This window comes from Neophocaena asiaeorientalis, unplaced genomic scaffold (genome assembly GCF_003031525.2).
Source record: "Neophocaena asiaeorientalis asiaeorientalis breed wild unplaced genomic scaffold, Neophocaena_asiaeorientalis_V1.1 scaffold129, whole genome shotgun sequence".
NCBI lineage: Eukaryota > Metazoa > Chordata > Mammalia > Artiodactyla > Phocoenidae > Neophocaena > Neophocaena asiaeorientalis.
Window position 1 is genome coordinate 4,977,384 of NW_020172446.1, and position 23,773 is coordinate 5,001,156.

At 47.8% G+C, this 23,773-nt stretch overlaps 1 protein-coding gene across 2 annotated transcripts in view; it reads right to left on the reverse strand.

Moving 5' to 3' along the window:
• The window catches only part of SLC6A4 (solute carrier family 6 member 4), a 36,705-nt gene extending 14,625 nt beyond the window's left edge, over window positions 1-22,080 (reverse strand). The window contains exons 1-8 of one of the 2 annotated variants that reach the window (XM_024737306.1): window positions 21,830-21,906; window positions 8,218-8,671; window positions 5,530-5,664; window positions 4,875-5,094; window positions 3,913-4,051; window positions 3,240-3,374; window positions 2,554-2,657; window positions 1,327-1,454 (exon numbers count right to left, since the gene is read on the reverse strand). In XM_024737306.1, coding sequence (XP_024593074.1) covers window positions 1,327-1,454; window positions 2,554-2,657; window positions 3,240-3,374; window positions 3,913-4,051; window positions 4,875-5,094; window positions 5,530-5,664; window positions 8,218-8,560 — 1,204 coding nt within the window. In that variant the 5' untranslated portion in view covers window positions 8,561-8,671; window positions 21,830-21,906. Of the gene's footprint in view, window positions 1-1,326; window positions 1,455-2,553; window positions 2,658-3,239; window positions 3,375-3,912; window positions 4,052-4,874; window positions 5,095-5,529; window positions 5,665-8,217; window positions 8,672-21,829 lie in introns of both variants that reach the window. The other variant, XM_024737307.1, reaches the window with a different exon arrangement.
• Between the last annotated feature and the right edge of the window lie 1,693 nt (window positions 22,081-23,773).

Below are 23,773 nucleotides of genomic sequence, written 5' to 3' on the forward strand. Positions count from 1 at the left end.
AAGCTGAGCACGTGAATTGGAGTGTCCGCTATATAATAATTCAGTGCTTTTTTTTTTCCAACATGAGGATTGATATATCTCTGAAGTCTCACAGCGTTTAGCTCTCTCTTTAGCTCCAGAACAGTAGGAAATGTTATACTGATTTCAGAAGAATCTAGCGGCCTCGGAATAAAGACCTCCAGCTATTTTGAAGTCCTTTTTGATAGTATGAGGGACATGTCTTCAACCTTTCATGGACTAGATAGGCCACCCTTAGTTTGGGGCATGGAGTTCATCAGAGCACCGTGTCGGGCTAAAGACAGATGTATGTTTGCAAGAAAGCCCTGGGACTCCATCCACAAGATCCCATAACCTCTTCAACGTCTGTCGCTTTTTTTCCATGAAACCTTACAGTACAGTAGAGTGCTACATCATCTACATTTAATTTTTCTGCAAAGGATTAGTAATCATTTGCTTACTAGACTTGGACCCATCACAGGACCCAAACATACTTTTTTTGTTCTGTTTTGTTTTTTTAAAATAGGAATTGCTATCTATCTATCTATCTATTTATTTGTTTAAGCTGTGTTGGGTCTTCATTGCTGCGCGCGGGCTTTCTCTAGTTGTGACCGGCGGGGGCTACTCTTCATTGCGGTGCACGGGCTTCTCATTGCGGTGGCTTCTCTTGCTGCGGAGCACAGGCTCTAGGCCAGTGGGCTTCAGTACTTGTGGCTCGCAGGCTCTAGAGCACAGGCTCATTAGCTGTGGCACACGGGCTTAGTTGCTCCGCGGCGTGTGGAATCCTCCTGGACTAGGGCTCGAACCCATGCCCCCTGCGTTGGCAGGCAGATTCTTAACCACTGCGCCACCAGGGAAGCCCCACACTGTTTTTTAGTTAGTTTGTCTTATTTGGCTGCTGCTGGGTTTTAGTTGCGGCACGAGGGATCTTTGTTGCAGCATGGGGGATCTTTTAGTTGCAGCATGCATGCGGGATCTAGTTCCCTGACCAGGGATCAAACCTGGGCCCCCTGCATTGGGAGCACGGAGTCTTAACCACTGGACCACCAGGGAAGTCCCCCAAACCCACTAGTTTTAAAAGCCATCATCCAAGTCATATTTCCAAGCACACAATGTATTCAAGGCCCCAGTACTGGGTGCCGAGGGAGCTGCCCCATTACCACCATGGAAAGGGTTGAAATTTCCAAGGCAGTAAGTTTCTGTAAAACCTTTGAGAATTTTAAGAGGAACATTTAGAAATAATGCAAACGTTAGATATTTGTAAAGATCCAAAGAGCAGCAAAGCAATTCAGTGGGAGCCAGGAACCCAAACAAAACCCAAGGCCCTACCTGCATCTTTGGCCACCTCAGACACATCTTCGTTCCTCATCTCAGCCATATACCCCAGCACTGTGAAGATGACAAATCCTGAAACGAAGCTCGTCATGCAATTCACCACACTGGTCACCAAGGCGTCTCTGGAGCAGAAAACCCAAGGGGCCTGAGACATTTCCAAGTCAGGAATCTAAGGAGCATCTGTCTCCAGCTGTGACAAGGGTGAGTGGGCTGAGCTCACAGGGACTTCAAGCCTGTCCGGGTGTCTCCTCCCCTCCTCCCAGGGCCCAGCCTCAGACGGGTTGCATTACCTTGAAGCACAAGCTACTGTTATCACCACGCATGGCATGGGGAAAACAGCAGTCAGGGGTGGTTTTAAGAGATGATTTTGTTGTAAACCAGCACAGCACAGACCTCTGGATTTCAAACAAGGCTTGCTCTGAACCAGGGCCTGAGTTGCAGCGGGGGCCAGGAGGAGGCCTTGGCCTTACATTTGTGAAGACCTCAGATTTAGACTTTTGACATTATGTGTAAATGAGGTTATAAGAATGCCACAAAGATACCCTGACACTTTTAAAAGAGGACTTCATCATACAACTTTAGGCTGGCGTCCCAATGCAAGGCCACATTGCTTAGGGTGCATGTAAATTCCTTTTTTAAAAAAAAATTAATTCTATAATTATCTTACGAATAGCACAATCAGACTGCTGGACATTGCCATCTGTGATAGAATATTAAGACAAAGTTAACTCTAAAGATGAGGAGTGATATTTAAATCATAATTGGCACCATGCTCCCTGTTTTGTCACATTTCTGAAATGAGATTTTGACATAAAAATTATGGCATTCTATGTTGGTCAAAATAGTTCAATCATTATTCTTTTTGTATATAGATACATAAATAAATTATCACAATTTTTGTTGTTAAATACTTTAACAAGTCAAATCTAAACACTGAATGTATGTTGTGATTTCTGTAAACCTGCTTTGGAATTTCTTAATTTTTCCTGACATATAGAGAATCTCACAAAACAGAAGTGGCCTGGAGCCTCTCTCAACCCCTGAGTGAGGCTATGGTCTGGGTGAGTGGTCAGGCACCTGTGGCACCCCTGAGGGTCAGAGTGTCAACGTGGCCTAAGCCTGGCCAGGTTTGAGGCCATCGGTTTGATTGCTTTCCTCCAGACCAGCTGACTTACACTCACTCCACTTTCAAGCTTTGCTTGGGGGGCCCCAGATACTCACTGGTAACAGTTGTTGTTGAATTTGTTGTAGCTTGCAAAAGCCAGCAGGACCCCAAAGCCAGGACCGAGAGAGAAGAAGATCTGGGCGGCCGCATCCACCCACACCTGCAACACAGCAGAGGTAAGGGCCAGGGCCGAGACCCAGGCCATCGCTGAGCACCAGCGGGGCCAGCGCCCTCATGCCTCTATGTGGCTACATGCAGAGGCAAAAAACAGGCTTCTCAGGGCTCCTTCCAGGGCTGGCCACATACCAAGTGCAAACAAATGTGAGTTCTCTTCCTATCACTTAGCCATAAACCAACGCAGTGGCCTCAAGTGTACTTTTTTTTTTTTTTTTACAGTACGCGGGTCTCTCACTGTTGTGGCCTCTCCCGTCGCGGAGCACAGGCTCTGGACGCGCAGGCTCAGCGGCCATGGTTCACGGGCCCAGCTGCTCCACGGCATGTGGGATCTTCCCGGACCGGGGCACGAACCCGTGTCCCCTGCATCGGCAGGCGGACTCTCAACCACTGCGCCACCAGGGAAGCCCCTCAACTGTACTTTTCATGCTTGTATTTCTGGTTTAAAGCATCACTGCAGACTTGCCGCTGAACCCAAATTTCAGTTGTTCCTACTGTCCTATTCGGAGGACTAGCTTCAGTTAGTAAAAAGACAGACAGGTGCACACTGCTTTCCTCATTATCTTACCCCTGTCTCCAGGAGTTTCTGCCAGTTGGGTTTCAAATAAAAGAGAACTCCCCTCCAGGCTCCGGGGAGGGTGGCCCCTCTCACCAGCAGGATCGAAAGGATGATGTAAGGGAAGGTGGCTGTTACCCAAACCACCTGTAAGGAAGGAAACATAGGTTATCACCACATGAATGCTGGTGTCTTATTCTTGAAAACCTCCAAGAAAGATCTACCTCTTTTTTTTCTGTAATTTTAGGAGGCAGGGTGGCAGAAAGATCACAGCTTTTAAAATTATACAGGGATCTGATTCCCTGCTTGCTGGTACTAACTACTTCTAAACCCACTCCCCATCTGTAAGATGGGGAAAATACCTAGCAGGAGACAAAGTAGCCAGTGTATACAAAACACTGTACATGGTCCATGATGGGTTTTCAGTAAATTATTGCCACTATTATTAGTTATGACACTACCAGCGTGTTAAAGGAATTTTTAAAAAATCATATAATGGTTCTTGGGATTGACCCATTTCTAGAATTTTCTAACCAATTTTGTGACAAGACACTGAAAATCATGGAATGCGTTTGTTGTGAAGGAAAACATGTCCCCGTCTCTGGCTATCCAGGCCACTGAATTCTGAGTTAGACCCTCCAGAGCCCCTTGGTAGGCCTGGATCAGCAGCCAGAGTCCTCCTCACCTTGCCAGATGTTTTGACACCTTTCCAGATGCTAAAGTAGATAATAGTGAAGATCAGCATGATGCAGAGGGCAAGCTGCCAGCTGATGCCCCCCAGGTCCTGGAGCCCCTTTGACCGGTGGATCTGCAGGACGTGGCGTCTGAGTGAATGAGAAAGAAGGGCCAGTGACGCGGTCTGAACAGTTACCTGAGCATACTGCGTGTGATACCTCTGGGAGGACACCAAGAGAAAAAACGGACACAGTACTGCAAGGATCAAGTGGTCAGCAAGCCTCGGGAAGAGCTGGGAGGGGCTCTGCCCATCCTGAAGGAGAGAACAGGGCAGTCAAGCCGACCAAGCCTGGGAAGAGCGCTCGGCCCAAAAGCAGACTTCCAGGTCTCCTTCCTAGGCTGGGACCCAACGAATGACTAACATGACTGGCTTCTGGGTGCATGAGGATTTGTATGTGTGGGCAGTGGGTCCCTTCCCCACCCCAAAACAGCTCCCTTTGGGCTGCTATTGCCTGAAATTCCAGCATTAAAGAAAACTGCCTACTCCAGGCATCTTCTTCCAAAGGGTAGATCCCACGTATTAAGTGAATACATGAAACCAGAAACTCTTTGTGTAGTTTCAAACTATTGAAGTAGTGGGAGGCCTTGCTTCCATGACAGCTGGCTGCAAGGAGGGCCCAGGAAGAAGGGCAGTTTTGATGCAGGGGAATAATTTTGGAATGTGAAGGTAGGGACTGGCCTGGGCACAACAGAAAAGAGGGGGATGGCGCAGAGACCCAGACTGTGGAGCACTCAAGGTAGTCTCCCAACTCCCTCACTCACATTTACTCCCCCTCCCCGATAGCGTCATCTCTCAGAAATCCATCAGCCAAGAGGTGAAGAGCCCCTGGCTCCCACCTCCCTCCTAACAAGCCAAAGCCCAGGGGTGTGGCCTGCCCCTAACAGGCCACCCCCTCGCTTACATGCACTTACGTATAAAATTCTTCTGCAGGGGATGTTGAGTGGAGTGTCCAGGTGACGTTGTCCTCGGAGAAGTAGTTGGTGCAGTTGCCAGTGTTCCAGGAGTTCTTACAGCTGGTCCAGGGCAGCTGGGCCGCAAAAGAGGAGATGAGGTAGTAGAGCGCCCAGGCCATGATGGTGTTGTAGTAGGAGGCGATGTAAAAGGCAATGATGCAGATGGCGTAACCAATCCCTGGGAGAGAGAGGGTGAGGGAGGCCAAGTTTCAAGGGCAGCCCAGCAGTTAGGCAGGGCATCAGAGGCACTGAAGCCCAGGTGAGGGGTAAAGGTGGAGCTGCCATTCATTTCATCCTCCAGACTCCAGGAGACAGTGGAAAAGTGGCAATATGGTAGATTCCTTATTTGTATTTGCAGAGTTACATGTTTTAGAAAATGTGTACATGTGCTATTAATGCTTTTTCTATTTCGTTTACTTTTAATTGCCATTTATTCTATTTTGCTTTTAACAATCTCATACTGCTTGAGCAGTCAAAACCTTAATTACTCAAGTTATCTCCCAGGGATACCTAAGGCCTAACTGATTCCAGAAGAAGGTGTCCAGCTCGACCCATTGATAGAAATCATCACTTCCCAGGAGGACCCACTCACCCACCCAAGCCTTTCCCTTACCTTTGAAAATCGGGCAGATTTTCCTCCATATCGAAATGCATCCATTTCGGTGGTACTGGCCCAGCGCGAGCTCCATGTAGAAGAGCGGGATCCCCCCGAAAACGGCCATGATAGTGTAGGGGAGGAGGAATGCCCCTGAGGCAGATAAAAGACAGTTTCACTCCCTGCCCACATCTGACCCAGGACAGCCCAAGTGATCTGGACACACAGAGCCATCTGATGCTCCAGAGTCATGAAGCCACCCTGTCCTGAGTGACCTCACACGGTGCTCCCCTGGTCTTAATCCTTTGCCAGAAGTAGTAGTAGACAGAGCTCCACAGTGAAGTGAGGTTTGGGAGGAGGCAAAGAGTACGTGGGAAGGAAACTGGGTCTGGGAGTCAACAGAAGAGGCCCTAGGACCAGTTCCACTTCTAACTGCCTGGAGGACCCTTCTCTCTGGGCCTCTTTTTCTTCCACTAGAAACTGACAGGGTTGAGGAGAACTGAGGTTCCCAAACCCAGCCACTCATCATAATCACTGGTAAGCTTAAAAATACACACACACACACACACACCCAAAAAAAAAAAAAAAAAACACACCCACCCTGACCTCCTGAAGCAGAAGCTTCAGGTATGAGTAAAACAAAGAATATTTTAAGTTCTCCAGGTGATTCTGATGCAACCAGTACATTGACCAGCATTTGGGACCCTTGAAACAGATCTCCTGCGACAACCTGTACAACAGCTGCAATAGTCTGCTGACTACTGCACATCACTGAATTAGCATCTTTGTTCATCTGTATCCCTGGCTCCAGACACTTGACTACTGATGTTTGGTTATACTTCCATAACTCCACGGAGCCAGAATGCTCCCTCCTGAGCCAGATTTGCAGGTGTGGCTGAAATTTGCAGGTAGTTTGCTACAGAATGAGAAAGTGCAGAACTGCTGCATCACTGGAGATGCTGGTGTCTCCTGGCTTTTGTGGCTGAGGCAGAATTTGGGTACGCCATGCTGGGGATTGCTCACCTGCAGCCTGAGTTTCAGCCCAAAGGGTGAGCCGGCTGTGATATTTCCTTGATAACTTTCCCTCCCATAAAGTGTTCTGAACCTAGAAATCCTGAAATCTGTGCAACTCAGAAAGGTTTCATCTAACTTACAATCACACTGGGTAAATCTGGCTTGAGAATAATAACCATGTTGTGTTCTCATGATGGCATTTGTCCAAAGGGTTTGCTTGACTGGCTTTACAGTAGGGAATGTGTGTAGGGGAAACATCACCGGCGACCCAACCCCTTATATAATGCTCAGGCTACAGGCGGGTCCTCCCAAACTGGAGATGATTCCAACTTCTGCCCCTTCCAGGCCAGGAACGCTGGGCTTCCCAGCACTCCCTCCACCCCCCACTCTCTCGGAATAGCCTTTGCTGCTGAATGGATCCAGGTCCTTAAAAGATGCAGCATATCCAGGCAACTCTGTGTCAGGTCATGGAGGAAATGAAGGCGACACAAACGAATTATCCCTCAAACCTCATTTTAGTTGCCCTCCTAAATCTGTTGCCAGAGCTCCTGTCAAAATAAATGACTGGGACTCCCCTGGTGGCGCAGTGGTTGAGACTCCACGCTCCCAATGCAGGGGGTGTGGGTTCGATCCCTGGTCAGGGAACTAGATCCCACATGCATGCCGCAACTAAGGAGCCCACGAGCCGCAACTAAGGAGCCCATGAGCTGCAACTAAGGAGCCCACGTGCCACAACTAAGATCTGGCGCACCCAAATAAATTTTATAAATAAATAAACAAACAAACTGATTTGACTCCCACTTCTGGTCCTTTTCCTATTCTGATAGCAAGTCCATTGTCAAAACAGAGGCCCCATACCTACCTGCTCTGCTCTCTGGGGCTCCCATATCTATGCCTACAATCAGCTACTATTTTTGATAATCTGCAAATAAACTGCTCTGTAGGCATTAGGAATAGGAGGAGGAACAAGAAATCGTCTCTGGCCTCAAGAATCTAACACTCTTGTAGGAGTTATAAGGCACATCCATATACAGTTTGGTGCCGGCATTAACGTGGCTGGGTTCAGCTACGGATCATGCCCAGATTGTAACTTAAGACTATGGACTTGAGCTGACGCCCTCTCTGCCCTCACACAGGTCCAAAGGCCCAGCAGGGTCTGGGAACGTGGAGCCACTTCCCAATTTTTCCTTCCACAGATCTAAGCCCTCTGGACTCTCCTGGGCAGCACCCACAGATCTAAGCCCTCCGGATTCTCCTGGGCAGCACCCACAGATCTAAGCCCCCTGGACTCTCCTGGGCAGCACCAGCCAGCAGGAGTGAGAGAGCTCAGCCTAGTGCCGATGCTAGTCCCCCACGTCTCACGTGGAGGAGAGCAGGGCTTGCATAATGCAGGGATGAGAAGGGGGCTCTTCCACAGAGGAAGCATTAATGATGCGGAAAATCTGGTGAGGTCAAGTTCAGGAGAGCTTTCACTCAACTTCATGACCCAGAGAGCCACAGACATGCTGACTTAAAGTTCTGGCTTTCTGGAGATTTGTCTTTTAGACTAGCTTGAAAGTCTAAGCAACCATGTTCCCAGATGCATTATCAGTTAAACAAGACAGAGAAGACATGATTTATCCTCTGGCCTCCCAAAAGGATCTACAGACCACCCCTGGGTCGCAGCCTCTGCTTGCAGCCCACGATACTGACCCCCTCCGTTCTGGTAACAGATGTAGGGGAAGCGCCAGACGTTGCCCAGGTCCACAGCATAGCCAATGACGGAGAGGAGGAAATCCACCTTCTTGCCCCAGGTCTCCCGTTCCCCTGGATGAACCTCAGCGACTAGGGTGGTGGTGGCAGCCGGGATGGAATGCTGAGTGTCTTCTCCTGCACTGGGGCTTGGAACTGCTGAGTACCCATTCGAGATTTGGCTGGACTCCGCCTTATCCCCAGGGACAGGGACACCCTTCTGTAGAACACTGTTTCCTTGACAATCTTCTCCATCTCTATATGCTGTTAGCTCCTTCTGGGAATTTAAGGGTGTGGTCTCCATCCTACTAGCTAGTAGATGATGCTGACGCCCATGTGCCGAGGACCGACCTGAATTCTTGGTGCTCAGATCTATGAGTCTCCTCAGCGCTTGATATCAATGGGGTTGAGAGCTCTGTTGGAAATGCACACAGAGAAAGGAAAACAGAATTAGGCATTTTACTTGTCTTTGGTAACTCATCATACATCTTGAATTACATTAGTTAATGGTATTACGAAGGCATCTGTTAAATGTGAGACACCCTGTTTGCTATAGGAGAGTCAATAAAATCAACTATGGCCACAAAAAAGAAAAGAAATCAACTACGGCCACTCGTCTTCTGAGACAGATCGCATTCTGCCTGTGGAATGTGTATCTCTCTCAATAAACCTGCTTTCACTTTACTATGGCTTGCTCTTGAATTCTTCCTGCACGAAGCCAAGGACCCTCACTTGGTGGCCTGTCCCAGGAACTCATCCAAGACCTGGGACATGACCATCCTCCCATGATCCATTTTCTGTAAACTCTTTTTTTTTTTTTGGCGGTACCCGGGCCTCTCACTGTTGCGGCCTCTCCTGTTGCAGAGCACAGGCTCCGGACGCACAGGCTCAGCAGCCATGGCTCACGGGCCCAGCTGCTCCGTGGCATGTAGGATCTTCCTAGACCGGGGCACGAACCCGCGTCCCCTGCATCGGCAGGCGGACTCTCAACCACTGCGCCACCAGGGAAGCCCCTGTAAACTCTTTACAAAGGATACTAATAAATCTGCTTCTTGCCTATCAAAAAAAAGTTTTAAAGTAAAATCAACTACATTTTTCAACCCATGCAAGGTATCAAATCACAACCAAGTAATTGAAAAGGAAAAAACAAAACAACAGGACAAACAAAAATAGCAAATAACCAAGGTTTTGCCTAGGCTCTATTAAGAACAAGTATTGACCTCAATTTGAGGGACTGGAATCCCACCCTGGAGTTTAGCAGTGACTCAGAAGAACAAAGCTTCACTTCAACAAAGTTTCACAGGGCACTTACTTTGTCTTGGATGCTGTGCTGGGAAAAGAGTAACAAAGAAGCAGTTTCTGGCTACAAATAGATAAGGACAGTCCTCTCCATCATTTAAACTGAACACTCAAAGTATATTTTATATAAACCATAGGTGTGACTTAAAAAGGAAGAGAGCATAGGAAAGAGATGAAAAGGCCACCCTTTGTGAGGACCCCTAGCTCCTTAGCTGTAGACTTTTTCACTCTTCCTGGAGCCCAGCTCTTAGAAACCTTTGGGCAGATTCTAGCTGCCTCCAGCTGTGTCCAGTCCGTCTGTGCCTTGCCTTTCTGCATTCCCATCATGCCTCTGCAAATCCCACTGAGCCTTAAATGTCACTGCTGCTCACCATTCATTCTTCTTGCCACTCCCCAGCAACTCCTGAGGCTAATCCACTTGTGTTCTGCAACAGTGGGCAGGCAGGGTCACCTCTCATCCACGCTGGAAGAGCCAGAGAGAAGAGCGTGGAGGTTACACATGCCAGTGTGACTGGTGTCTCTGTCCCCACATGCCTCAGGGCTGCCATGCCTTCATGTCACTGCCGTGGGCCAGGGTACAGGGAAGTCAGCTCAGCTCTCTGAGATGTCAAACATGGGGTAGAAATCCGAGCCCTTTCGGACTTTAAACCTATGGCCTGTTATAAAGTAGTAAGGAGCCGGGACCTTCCAGCTAACTTCATTCTTCTGGGTTTGAACTTTGTTTCTGCTTAGCTCAAATCACATTATACCTTTCTAGGAAAAGATGTCCAGGGATACTGCTACTGCTATTCATACTGCAAAGACCTGATACTAATCCTCCAAATCCAACAGTAGGAGGCGGGCTAGGAACTGGTAGCTCATAAAAAATGTGAGTGTAAAAAAAAAAAAAAAAATATGAGTGTATGTCTCCTACCCTGGTGGGGCTTTCGACGACTACAACTTAACTATCCACGTGTGGAAATGTGGAGACAAAAACGTAGTGAGTGAAAACTTAGAACACAAAGTGTGTAGATTCACACCGATGACTATGCACATAAATACTGACAAGGATCAGAAATGAACACGGGATGCAACTAATTAGAGTTTCATGTTTACTGGGTAGTTTCTTTCTGTAAAGTAGAAAATAAAAATTTTAAAGGGATTGATTGATGCCAAAAATATCACAGCAACAAAAGAGAAACCACCTCTATGTAGCGAGGGTGTGTGTGTGGTGTGTTAACGGGTTGGGGTAGGTGTCCTGGGTTCTACCCTATCTAACTGGCCCCCGCCACCGACCCTATCCCGGGTTCAAGGAGACAAACATGACCCATAGAAGGATATGAATTTCTGACAGAGTGATCTAGATAAAAACCTGTTCTGCTTATCCTTATGCTGCTGTCCCGCCTTCCCTGCCCCCATCCGTTCCCTGAGACCTCAACTAGACTTGATGGACTTTTAAAATAACCACACATCCTCTCATCCACCATAAGGTACCATCTACCAGGCTAAGGGATTTTTATTTTAAGGTGTTTCTGGTTTTGTTTTTGAGAGAGATGAGTTGTCAATATATTTGAATACACAGCTAAATTAAACCTGAACTTGGCAGTCTCTGGTTGTGCTGTTTGAAGAAGGCCTCTGTACTTCCCTCCAGCCTATATCAATGGCATGTTTTCCACATTAAACAGTGAAGAACTTGCAGACCAGATGGCAGAAATAGAGCTTTACCACATGCGGATGGTCAGACGGCACCCAGCTGACAGATCCTACCTATGACCGAGGCCCCCCTTCCCTGGTCTTTCTTTTTCCACCTTCAAAATTTTACCCAAAATTTTCTGTAGGAACATCTTCCCATCTTTAATACTGCAACTTTCTTCTCATTTAAATTGAAGCTCAGAGAGCAACTGTATCACCCAACCTTTCTCTGGCATGTCCACCACATGCCATACAGTGGCTCTGTCACCCTCCTGCTGCCAGAGTCGTGTGAATTTTTCTAGATTTCATTGACTTTCTCCCCTGGGGCACTCTGCAGGAAGTTGGAAAATGTGTGTGGGCTGGTGAACTTTGGTTGGGCAATGTATGTTCTTCAGGGTTCTCAGGGGTTCAGCCCCCAAGGTATTTGATCTTGATTTCTTGGCAATTGTTATGAGCAACTCCTAGAAGAATAAGACACCAGACTATTTTTGCTGAGCATTACAAAAGGTCTTGTTTCCTAAAATATCCCTCAGCATTAAAAAAAAAATTCATCAACAGCTGAAATAGCCCAAGTCATAAGAAAACCTGTTCAGAGGGTCCTTTAGCCCAATCATGACTTCAGGTTGCCTCTCCCCTGAGGCTGGTCTCTCTCCATCCAGCTGTGCTTTCTGGGGTTGCCTTATTGGGCTCCTGCCCCAATCATAGAACCCGGGGAACAAATAGATAAGTTACAGCCACACGAAGCCACCGAACAGGCAGGAGATGCACATCTCCTTTCAAAGACGAATCTGTCATCTAGGAGCAGATGGCCGGGCCTGGGTTCCCTTCTGCCTGCGGGATGCTGCCTGTGGATCCAGACTCCTTTCCCATTTTCCCGATTCTACAGAGCACTGAGCAGCTTTTCCTACTGAGACCAGTAGATAGCAATAGTTGAGAGCAAGCTGGCCCAGGAATATAGAAGGAAGAGATGTTAAGAAGGTTGCTTTCTAAGAATGTTGTCTTGAAAGCTTTCTTTTTTAAAAGGTATTTTTATCCTGCTGGGTAGAGAGACTGCAAATGAGTCCAATATTACAGCTGTGTCCTCTTCCAAGCAGACTTGAGTTTCTCCGTGGCCAGAAACAGCCCCAGAAGCCTTCCTGTGCACCTTGAACGTCTACCATTTTCCCGGGCTGAGCAGGTGACCAGCTGTGGGTGGGGCCGTGCACGCCACCCAGATCCATGGTAGGATGACAGCTTGACACGCAGGAGCCTCATCCCCCAGGGGTCCGCACACGAGGGGCCGAGCAGTGATGCACTTGACAGAATGCTCGTATTAGCCCAGAGAGTGGGCTAATTCACTCCACCTCCCCCCGGCCCCCCGGTAAAAAGGATTGTTTCTATTTAAACTTCTCCTGATCAAATCTCCATTCCTCTTTCCACAGATTTGGTCTCTGTAGCCAGGGGAACCAGTATCTGAACAAGCATGTAATTACGGCGATTAGTCATGAAACCACCCAGACCTTTGGAAATGCCCGTGACCCTACTTGTCTGTTTGATGCCTCAGCACATCCTAAGCAGAAACACTGTAGAAAAAATTTTTTTTAAACATCTTTATTGGGGTATAATTGCTTTACAATGGTGTGTTAGTTTCTGCTTTATAACAAAGTGAATCAGTTATACATATGTTCCCATATGACTTCCCTCTTGCGTCTCCCTCCCTCCCACTCTCCCTATCCCACCCCTCCAGGCTGTCACAAAGCACTGAGCTAATACCCTGTGCCTTGCGGCTGCTTCCCCCCAGCTATCTATCTTACTACGTTTGTTACACTGTAGAAATTTTATACTTTGACTTCACATGTCCAGATCAAAGTGAGCTCATTTCTCAGGACACTCAATTTTCATTTTCAAAAAAACAAACACAAAAACCAAAATAGAAAACCCCCCAAAACCAACATGAATTATGGGTTTACCACTGAGATGAGATTAATTATAGGTCATATACTCACGTGGCAATTGGCACTCTCTATTCAGAGGGAGTCTAGAGTTCCCAGGACACCAAGGATGATAGGAGTTACGGAGTCCTGGTGCCTGTAATGCAGTAAACACTGAACCTGGCCCTCTGCCACAGATTGGCACTAATTCAGCAGACACATACTGTCTGCCTACTATGTGCTAGGCTCTTGCAGACAAGGCAGGCTCAGTCCTGCCTTCGTGAAGTTTATGGTACAAGGCCAAAATACGACTGGTAGGAAAACACCAACATGCAGAACAAGGGAGAGCCTGGTGCCGCCTCCTAGAGCTGCCACACAACCTGTTGTAAACCGAGATTTCCGCTGACTTGACGCAGCATGTTCAGATACCTTGCGTTTTTAGCTTCCAAGTTGCCCTTGGGTTTTAAAGGTCTTCCTTTTGTTGCTATTGCATGGCTTCTGTCACAGGACCCTGGATTTTCACTGCTTCTGGCTCATGTCTTCACAGTGCAAAATGGTGGCTTGTATTTGTACCTGTTGAAGGGACTGTTGAGTTCTCTGAGGGTCATAAGCCATGGGACTCCTACTCGCCTTTCAAACAAAATAGAGACTTCATGATCTGAACAGAGAGAGTAGAGAAAATCTTGGTTTTTGGACATAAGGGATAGAAATGAACTCCGCTATCACAGCCATCTCCTTATCCAAAGAGTGCCTTGTATGAGACAGTTTAATTTTTTGGAGAGGAATTAAATAGGCTATAATCCTCAGGGCCATTTGGGCCAGTTACCATGAGAAAGGAAAAGGGTCTCCATCCAGAACTTTCCCTGGGGGAAGATAGCTTCGAGCTTCTCACCACACAGGGTGTAAAATTTAGAGGATTAGCCATTTGTGCTGGGGTTGAGATCACTCCAGAGGCTGGGCAAAAGTACAAAGGATTATTTATTTTGACTTTAATAAAAAGAAGTAGATCTGGCATAGATAGGCATAAATAGCCCTGCTGTAGTGAACACGAACAGGAAAGCCTAGACTAATTACCTTCATTTTTAACAGTCCTTGTGTGTCCACAATCCATGGCTCTCCTGTTGCACAGTTCTGCACTGGAATCCCAGACCCATTACTTACTGGCTGTGTGACTTTGGGCAGATTGCTTAACCTCTCTGAGCTTCACTTTCCCCATGTGTAAAAGCAGACCCTTAAAATTCCTGCTTCCTAAAGGTTGTTGTGGAAATTAAATAAACGTATGACAAACACTTAACTCAGTGTCTAGCACGTGGAAAGCATCAATAAATGACAGTGAGTTGATGGCCACTAAGCCACCACATATATGCAACCCATTCTGCTTTTCTACTCCTCACCCCAGTCCGAGAAACTGGGGCCCACAAGGCTAAGTGATTCGTAGCCCACAGCACAAGTGAGCCACTTGAGCCAGAAGCTACAGCCACCAACCCCTTCCATAGGCCCTCACTGGTTCTTGCTTGTTCCTCTCAATCAGTGGCTTGGAGTCACTGGGAAACTTGTAAACAGCAGATTCCTGGGCTGCTCTCTCGGAGATTCTAATAAAGAGATCCAATGCAGTGGGTGCTGCATTGTTAACAAGTACCCCAGGTTACTAGGGGCAGGTGGGCCACTGAGCATGCCCAGTGCATCGCCACCCTGCCCCTTCGCTCCCTCTAATCATCCTGTATCCTCCAGGCGTGGCTTAAGTTTCTATCCACCCCCGCCATGTAGCTTTCTCTCACCACCCCAGCCCAAGATGATCTCTCTCTACTCATTTGTCATTCCTCACTGATTTTCAAGTATCATTAGTTATCCTTTTATGTCTAGTTGCTTTGCATCCCCCTGGAAGCAGGGGCCATGGCTCATACATTCTGTACTCAAATACTTGCTGACCCGTGTGTGCACTGCACAGCTCCCAGCACAGAGGGTCTATTTCAGGTTTCCCAGGCATGGGACCTAGGGAACCACAGCTGCCATGCTGGCAGGTGTAAGCCTCAGGTGAGGCTCTACTCTTTCTTCCCAATCTCAGGGGGCTGCCCCTCCTCCCTCCTCACCCATTAGTAAGATCTGCATCTCGGGGGCCGAGGGAGGACTGTCAGAACAATAATTTTAATGAACTCTGGATTGGAAAAGACTGACACGTCTAGGATTAAAGAAGAGCCCAGGTTGTGCTTTTAGACTTTGAAACAAGTACCAGCAGGCATGCCCGTCAAAGGTCTGTGTTCCAAACATTCATTTGTGAGTTGTTTGTTTGGAACTTGCAATATATTTTCTACCTACAGAAAGAAATGTTGTAAATGGTGGTTAATTTCCTAATCTAGCTTACAAAATCCTAGTTTAACCATAAAATACAAAAACACCTAAAATGCAAGCTGTAGAACACAGCATTGTTAAGTATTACAAAAGGGGGTGGGAGGTGACAAACTGATTAGAAGTTGTTTATTTTAACATTCTTCCTGGTTCCTGAGGAAAATTAAATTTAAGGAGAGAAGGATAAAGAGGTAGAGAAGCTTGTGTATAGAATCTGTGGAGGTGCCTTTAGAAGTTGAGGACACAGATCCCTTATTACATTTAACTACACAATTTACAAGTATTTGCAGAAAACAAAACTGCCTTCACTGTTTCAACATGGACAAGGCCAGGAAAGAGGCTTGGGAAACTCGAACAGGTGATGTGTTAGGTTAGGCAGAATGAGGAGTACTGGGCTTCCTTCGTGGCACAGTCGTTAAGAATCTGCCTGCCAACGCAGGGGACAAGGGTTTGAAACCTGGTTTGGGAAGATCCCACATGCCACGGAGCAGCTAAGTCCGTGCGCCACAACTACTGAACCTGTGCTCTAGAGCCCGCGAGATACAACTACTGAAGACTGCACAACTAGAACCTGTGCTCTGCAACAGGAGAAGCCACCGCAATGAGAAGCCCGCGCACCACAACGAAGAGTAGCCCCTGCTCGCCACAACTAGAGAAAAGCCCACACAGCAATGAAGACCCAACGCAGCCAAAAAATAATCATTAGAAAAAAGTTAGTTTCCTTAAAAAAAAAAAAAAGAAAAAAAAGAACGAGGAGTATCACTTACACCTTCTAAATACTCTTTTCTTGTTATAAAGCAATTTATGCAGTAAATAGAAATCAAGATTTAAAAACACATGGGAGCACTTCCAAACACAGATTGTTCTTTTCCTTAACACAGGTATATTACTAAGACTACTTTTGTGTGAAACAGACATGATTAGACCCACAAAGAAAGCTGAGAGAGGGAGAGACAGGAGACAGAGAAAACCAGACCCAGGGAGAGGGTGTTATGAAATGAGGGCAGATTTACCTGTGGCAGCTGGTAGAAGAGAGAAGGGGAGGAGAAAGGGATTCGAAGTGGAATTAGATACAATGTGAGTGAAGAGGAAAGGAAGGGGGAACCGGGCCCATTTCTCTGGGTGGGGCAGGGAGGGGGAGAACTAAATGAGAAGAGAGATGGGGTCCAGCAGCAGAGCAGGGTGGGGGATGGGGGCCGCCTCTGCAGCCACAAGCTGTTTGTGACTTGGGTAACGTTGCTCAAAGGTGCCTATGCTCTTAGGTCAAGTTCTGAAATGTGCTTTACCATGTGTCACACACACATGGTTCGGGAACATTCATGAAAAATCAGTTCATCATTACACAGAATTGATCTAGTTCTCAGATGTACTGACATGAGGGCAAGAGGTAATTTCCCATCTCTAGGATCTGATGGTCTCAAAAAGTAACCCTCTGAGGGCTTCCCTGGTGGTGCAGTGGTTGAGAGTCTGCCTGCCAATGCAGGGGACACGGGTTCGAGCCCTGGTCTGGGAGGATCCCACATGCCGCGGAGCAACTAGGCCCGTGGGCCACAGCTGCTGAGCCTGCGCGTCTGGAGCCTGTGCTCCGCAACAAGAGAGGCCGCGATAGTGAGAGGCCCGCGCACCGCGATAGAGTGGCCCCCGCTCGCTGCAACTAGATGAAAGTCCTCGCACAGAAACGAAGACCCAGCACAGCAAAAATAAATTAATTAATTAATTAAAAAAAAAAAAGTAACCCTCTGAGCTAAAATGGACATCACTGAGATAGTGAGGGAAATCTGAATATGGGCTGTATATTTTATAAAATATTTTATCAATGTTAAGTTTTCCAAATGTGATAATTATGGGGCTCTGGTTATGTAGGAGGATGTCCTTGTTCTTAGGAGACACGAGCTAAAGTATCCAGGGGTGAAGTATTTGGATATCTGCAAATTCTCACAGGTTCAACAACAAAATTATATATATGTACATATATATAGTATAATTATTACATTAGTTATATCATATTATACATAATGTATCAAGTTATATATATGTTAACATGTGTAAAAATTAGATATGTGTCTAATTAGAGAGAAAGCTCAGGCCCAAATGTGGCAAAATGTTAACAACTGGTGAAGGTTCACTGGGCCACTTCGCCAACTTTTCAGTTGAAATATTTCAAAATTAAAAACTGGGAGGAGATGGGATCGGGCACATTCAGGGTGGTATGGTGGAGGGGTGGGATAGGGAGGGTGGGAGGGAGACACAAGAGGGAGGAGATATGGGGTTATATGTATATATATAGCGATTCACATTGTTACACAGCAGAAACTAATACAACATTGTAAAGCAATTATACTCCAATAAAGATGTAACAGAAAAACTTATGATTACCAGGGGGTAAAGGAGGGAGGGATAAATTGGGAGACTGGGATTGACATATACACACTACTATATATAAAAGACATAACTAATAAGGAGCTACGGTAGAGCACAGGGAACTCTACTCAACACTCTGTAACGGCCTACATGGGAAAAGAATCTAAAAAAAAAAAAGACTGGTTATATGTGTATGTATAACTGATTCACTTTGCTGTACACCTGAAACTAACACAACATTGTAAGTCAACTATACTCCAATAAAAATTTCCTTTAAATCATAAAACAAAAAAATTGGGGGGAGAAAAGTAATTCTAGCCCCCAGACGAGCTGGGAAACGTCCAGTCAGTCAAACCTCCCTGCTGCCTGGAATAGCATATCTCCTCTCTCCCCGTCTCTTCCCTCCCCTTTCCTTCCTGCCCCAGCTCCTCTCTGAAACAAGGGAGAGAGCCAGCTAATTTAGCGTTTAAAACAACACACCCAGCGGAGAGAAAAAAACAGATGCACAGGAGACTCAAGTTCGAGGCCTGGCCTGGAACTCGGGGCTGTGGAAGAACTTCAACAAGCCACGGAGGACTCGGGCCGGCTCCCCAGAGAGGCCCCTTCCAGCTCTGCCCTCCCCTAATTCTAGGGAATCCCGTAGTTAGAGGGAAAAAAATCAGTTTATCTTATTTTCGTGCAGCAGCTCCATAGCAAAGGAAATACCATCTTCTTTCTCCTTGAGTATGCCCCAAAAGACCACACGACAACACAAGAAGGGAAAGGCCCACTGACTGGCTCCCTCTCACTGAGCCCACCTACCAGGCTCCAGCTCTGGATTTGCCCAGGGCGCACAGGTGGCTCTCCTACATCTGCCACCAGCCTCGTCACAGATCCGACCTCTTCCCTTTCTACCTCAAATAATGACATGAAGAACTGGACCTCGGGATTCCAGGAGACCTTCCAGTGCCAGACCCCAGGCACCGGCAAGTGGCATGGGGACCCTGGCAGTCGAGCTGGCCCTGGGACACCACCTCCGTGTCTCCACGTCGCTGGGGTTCATCCCTCACTTTGCAGTCCAGGAGTTTTGGGGGTTAATGGAGAGCTATCCTGTCCCGGCTTTTAGAAAGCCTAGGGCTTACAGTACCCACGCTCAAGTCCCCTTGGTCCCGGGCTGGGGTGGCAGCAAGGGAGCTGCTGCCAGGTTCCAGGGGAGCCAAAGGAAAGAGGAAAATAAGGCAGCCTGACTGCCTCTGCTTGCACAGGCCTTATCTCCACTCGTTTTGTCACCCCATTAGACACCCGGCTGGCAAAACACTTGGTTTACAAAAATGTTGACGTTCAGTAAGTGAGCCTTCATCTTCCCAGGTGCTGACAGCTGACAAAGGTCAGGCAAGAGGAAGTGCCCCCTGCACACAGCCTTTACTCAGAGATCATTCCTGCATGTGGACCCACGTCAGTTCGCTGAGCTCTGCCTAGAAATGGGGGGCTGTGCTGGCCGACGTTGGGTCTCATGCCCACCCTAGAAAAGCAGGTCCCCCTCTGACCAGGGGAAGTCATTTATGCCAGGGTTCTTTAAAATGCTAAGTTTCATCTATTTTCCACCTGGGTCTATTTTCCATCTTTCCCTCCTAGAAAGATGGCAGTTCCCTTTCCTTAGGGTGCTATTTGGCCCAGTTAAACCCAGAAATGGGATTCCCCACAGGAGCAGGTGAGTCGACATCACTTGCCTGAGGAACAGAGAAACGGGATGCTTTATCAGACCTTTGACTCCACTCCCAAGCCTGTCCCGTGGAACACCACCAACCTCAGTGGAGTGCAGCCCACTGGCAACAGCTCAGTGACTGCAAAGCAAACCAGCCCAGCCCAGCCCAAATCTCTACCGTCTGGGGGCCGTTTCTCCTGCCCCACACCCTGGGCAGTTTGCAAAGGGGATTCGAGGAGTCTAGGAACTCAGGTCCCTGTCAGCTGGACAGGGTTGAGGTGCAGGACTTAACTTGTGCATGTCAGTGCGCAAAGCCCCTGCCTTAGAGGGAAAGCCGGGGGTCCTCAGAGCACCCTAATCTGATGGAAACATCTGGGTAGAGAGTCCTGGCCCCCAGGCATTTTGCACCATCACTTCAACTCGTGTTTGCTTAAAGCAGAGAGGCGAGGCTCACAGTCACAAAGTGAATGGAGGGGACGCGGACATCATGTTAGGCAGGGCCCCCCAGCCCTCGCTTAGAGCTGAGGACCTCGAGACCCAGAGGAGCTGATCTGTGACGGGGAATAATTAAGGTCTGAGGTACCTTCTTAAACTGACAGAAACATGACTGCATAATTTTCCCTTTGGCCATCCAAGCATCTTTAAAAAGTCAAGTCATGACCATATCCTGTTGATTCATTAAAGCCAAATTAAAATTAAACTTCTTCAGGCAACCCTGCCTTTGTTCTCCCAAATTATACCATTCGAGGAGTATGAAGGAGAAGAACTGCCATTTACTGGCTTAATGTCTGGAATTACCTGCATTTCTCTTTGGAGGGGGACACATCCAGGATGTTTTTGCAAGCCTGCCATAAGAGACAACACCCTCCAGCCAAGCACCCCATTCCACGGTCACCTCACCCATTTGTGACTCTTTAACATGCCTCTCCGAGTTTCATCAAAATGCTCAGACAACTCTAAGAATTCCCCAAAGAGGAATTTCTGAGGTTTTGCTGATTCCATAAAAACTGCAATGTTATTCCGTCCCCACCGCCCACCCCTAGTATAAATATTTTTAAGCAAGGAGACAAAAGAGATGGGTTTGAATATCTGTGCTGGTGTCACATCTCTGAAATGTCCTAGATGGATCACCGGAGTGTTGAGGGGACTTTTGATTAATTGTGAAGCAGTTGCAAGTAACCTGCTCTTACTCAGGTTCAGTGAAAACAAAGGAAAACCCGTGCCCAAAACAGCTTGCACAAACCCCATAAGAACCTGCATCTCATCCACGCTGGAAGTGGCCACCCCAACCCGAGTCTGTGGTAGGAAAATCTGAACCTTTGAGCACCAGTGGCTTCACACAAAAGCGAGCAATGGGACAGAGTCAAAGCTGTGTGTTTCCCTCCACTCCCCAAACCCAAACAGCCATGTGCCATAGCGCCCTCCACTTCATTAAACACAAATCCCAACGTTGTTTTCTTAGACATTTTTCCTATGTAACTGAAGGCAAAACACATTAAATATTTGATCTCTTCTTACTCTGATGAGAGCTAGCAGGCTCATAAATAATCCATTGACCTGGTTCATTTTTCTGGACAAAACTGATCATAAAAATACATACACACAAGCCTTTGTAATGTCTGACTCTTAGAAATTCCACCCCTCTGAAATTCTTTAGAACCCCAACTGAAAAAGAAATTCATTATGCAGAAGACCCAGGGCAAAAAGAAATGTTTCTTAGTGTTCTTTAGCTCCAGAGATCCTTTTCAAAAGCAAATTTGAATATACACATTTTTCAAGCAACTGATGGTTACACACTTCAACCATGTAAAACAGCTCGCTGGAGTTTTGGGTTTCACATAAATTGTGAATGACTGAGCATGCATCGGCTCTGCCAGGGAAAACTACCCAAGGGCACGGAGACTCGTCCCACTTACGTGTCATTCAGAGATTTCTCTAGATATTTGGGCATTTGCATCCACCAGGACTCTCCCCCCAGAGACGCCTACACACAGCCCCCTGCACGCGATGGCCGTCAGTGAAGAGCAAACAGAAGCCATGGGTTGAAAGTAAAGCAACTTTTCCTCCCGACCGCAGGACCGTCCTGAATGGCTTTCCTGGGCTACTGGGCCACCCGAAGCCGGGCAGCCGGGGACGAAGGAGCGCTCCGAGCCGGTCGCCCGCCCGCGTCCCCTTGTCCCCGCTGCCGATTCCGCGCGCGCCCACCCTGCCCAGAGCCCCCGCGCCGGTGCCCGGGGAGGCCGGGCGGGATGAAGTTCGGGAGAGAAGTGGGCATTAGAAGCCGGGAGGAAAGCGGACCCACCTGCCGGGAGTCCGCGGAGGCCGGTCCGGAGCTTCCGAGGCGGGCGACCCTCGCGCCCTCGAGGCACCGGGGCGTCGCTGCCTGTGCCGACGCCGACGCCCGCGCGGCCGTATTTGTACTCTCGGCCCCTCACATGGTCTGATCTCTAGATATCCGCCGCCAAAGAGCTCTTAAAGAATTTGTGCGTCACTTTTGAGCTGCAGAAACTTTACGTTTCCCCGCGGCTGCGGCTCTGCGTTCCTCCTGGGGATTCACAAACACTGAGCTGGATATTCGATCCCTGGAAGATGTGAGTGTTCATGTAGGGTTGGGTGCAGAGGCGAGTACAGTGTTCATTTGATGGGAAGGAGCTATAAAGGGTAAAAGTTAAGATTTTGATTTAATCATGTTAAACATCCAAACTTGATATTTTCAGTTACACAGTGTATTTTTGCCTGAATAATCTCGACTTGGCTTTGTGTCTTATAAACGTGATACTATCAACTGAAAAATATGAAATTTTAATAGAATATGCTTCATCTAGGCTTAACAAATTAGCACCTTTCAGGTAACAGGTTTACCCTTATAACAACAGTTTTAAGGTGCCTGAGATAATATCTAAATTGTTCTGAATTTTTTAAGGTGGTTTTATATGTGGCTCCCAAATGAAGATACCTCATACTTTCACATACACACTGACACACACACACACACGCGCACACACGCTCCCCGGAAGGGGCAGCGCCCTGGGAAGAGAGGGAGCCGGGGGCGGTGAGGGGCGGGCAGCAGGCCGAGAGGAGCTAAGAATCCTGACCCTCGTGTTCGTTAAGCTTGCGGGGGAGGAGCTGCTCCACAACCCACAGGTGTAGTTCCTCCCCCAGCAAATTGCTCCCAAATTTTTATTTAGTTTTCGGCTCAATGTCACTTTCTCAGAAGGATCTCTCTTGACCACTGACACCCCCCCATCACCCTCACCCCGCATCCTGCCCTATTTTCCTTCCTGGGACTTAGCCCCTGGCTCTCCGTCCGGCTCCACCGCTGGGAGGTGAGCGCAGCCAGAATGGACCTTGTTTAATTCCTCGCCCTCCCCGGTGCCTCCAATAAAGCCCAGCCTAATGGCTCACAGTAAATACTTGCAGAAGGAATGAATGAATGAAGAATTCTTTCCCATTTTGTTAACCAGCTACAGTTAAAAGCAGTATCAGAACAGTGGGTGGTGATCTGGAAAACGTAGTATATGCCGGTGGTGTTGGGCGAGTGGGTGAATTAATATTTTAATTATCTGAAGAGGGTCAATAGGAGCCTATTGTGTTGAGCCATGTGAATACATTGCTTCGATAACTTTTTTAAAAATTAAGTTTAAAAGTGAACTTAATGTCATTATATTTTCAGTAAAATTATTTTTTACATTTGAGAAGAACAGCTGCAGTACTTGCTCTGTGATGTCCCTGAAGCTGAGATGGGAGGGTGAGGGCTGACCCACCTACTTTTCCCTAGAGGAGGCCAGGGTCCCAGCCAAGTAGAAGGCAGAACAGAAACAACAATTGCAAGTTTGCAGCCCCTGTACTTGGACGGAACGGAACCCAGAAAGCTGAGCTGGCAGCCAGCTGAGTTGAGTTGGAGTCTGCAGGGACTGAGCTGGAACAACTCCGTTCCCGGGCGTGGGCGGTGCCCCAACCTGGGAGGAATCAGTGTGAGGTTTTGGCGCCACCTAGACGTCAGGGTGGCGATTGCAAGGAAAGCGGGACGGGCTTCATAGAGCACCGGGCTGCTCTGGTGAGCTGGCTGGCGATTCCCCGGGCAATCTTGGGCGTTTCACCCCGTGGCCAAATCCCGGGATGACAGGGTCCACATTAGGCAGCGCCTCCCTTCAGATGAACACAATGTGTGAGCACTGTGTGAACAGGGACTACGCAAGTGTAAGGTGTGGTTCTGAGGAGGGGACTGGGGGCAGTGGGTGACTCC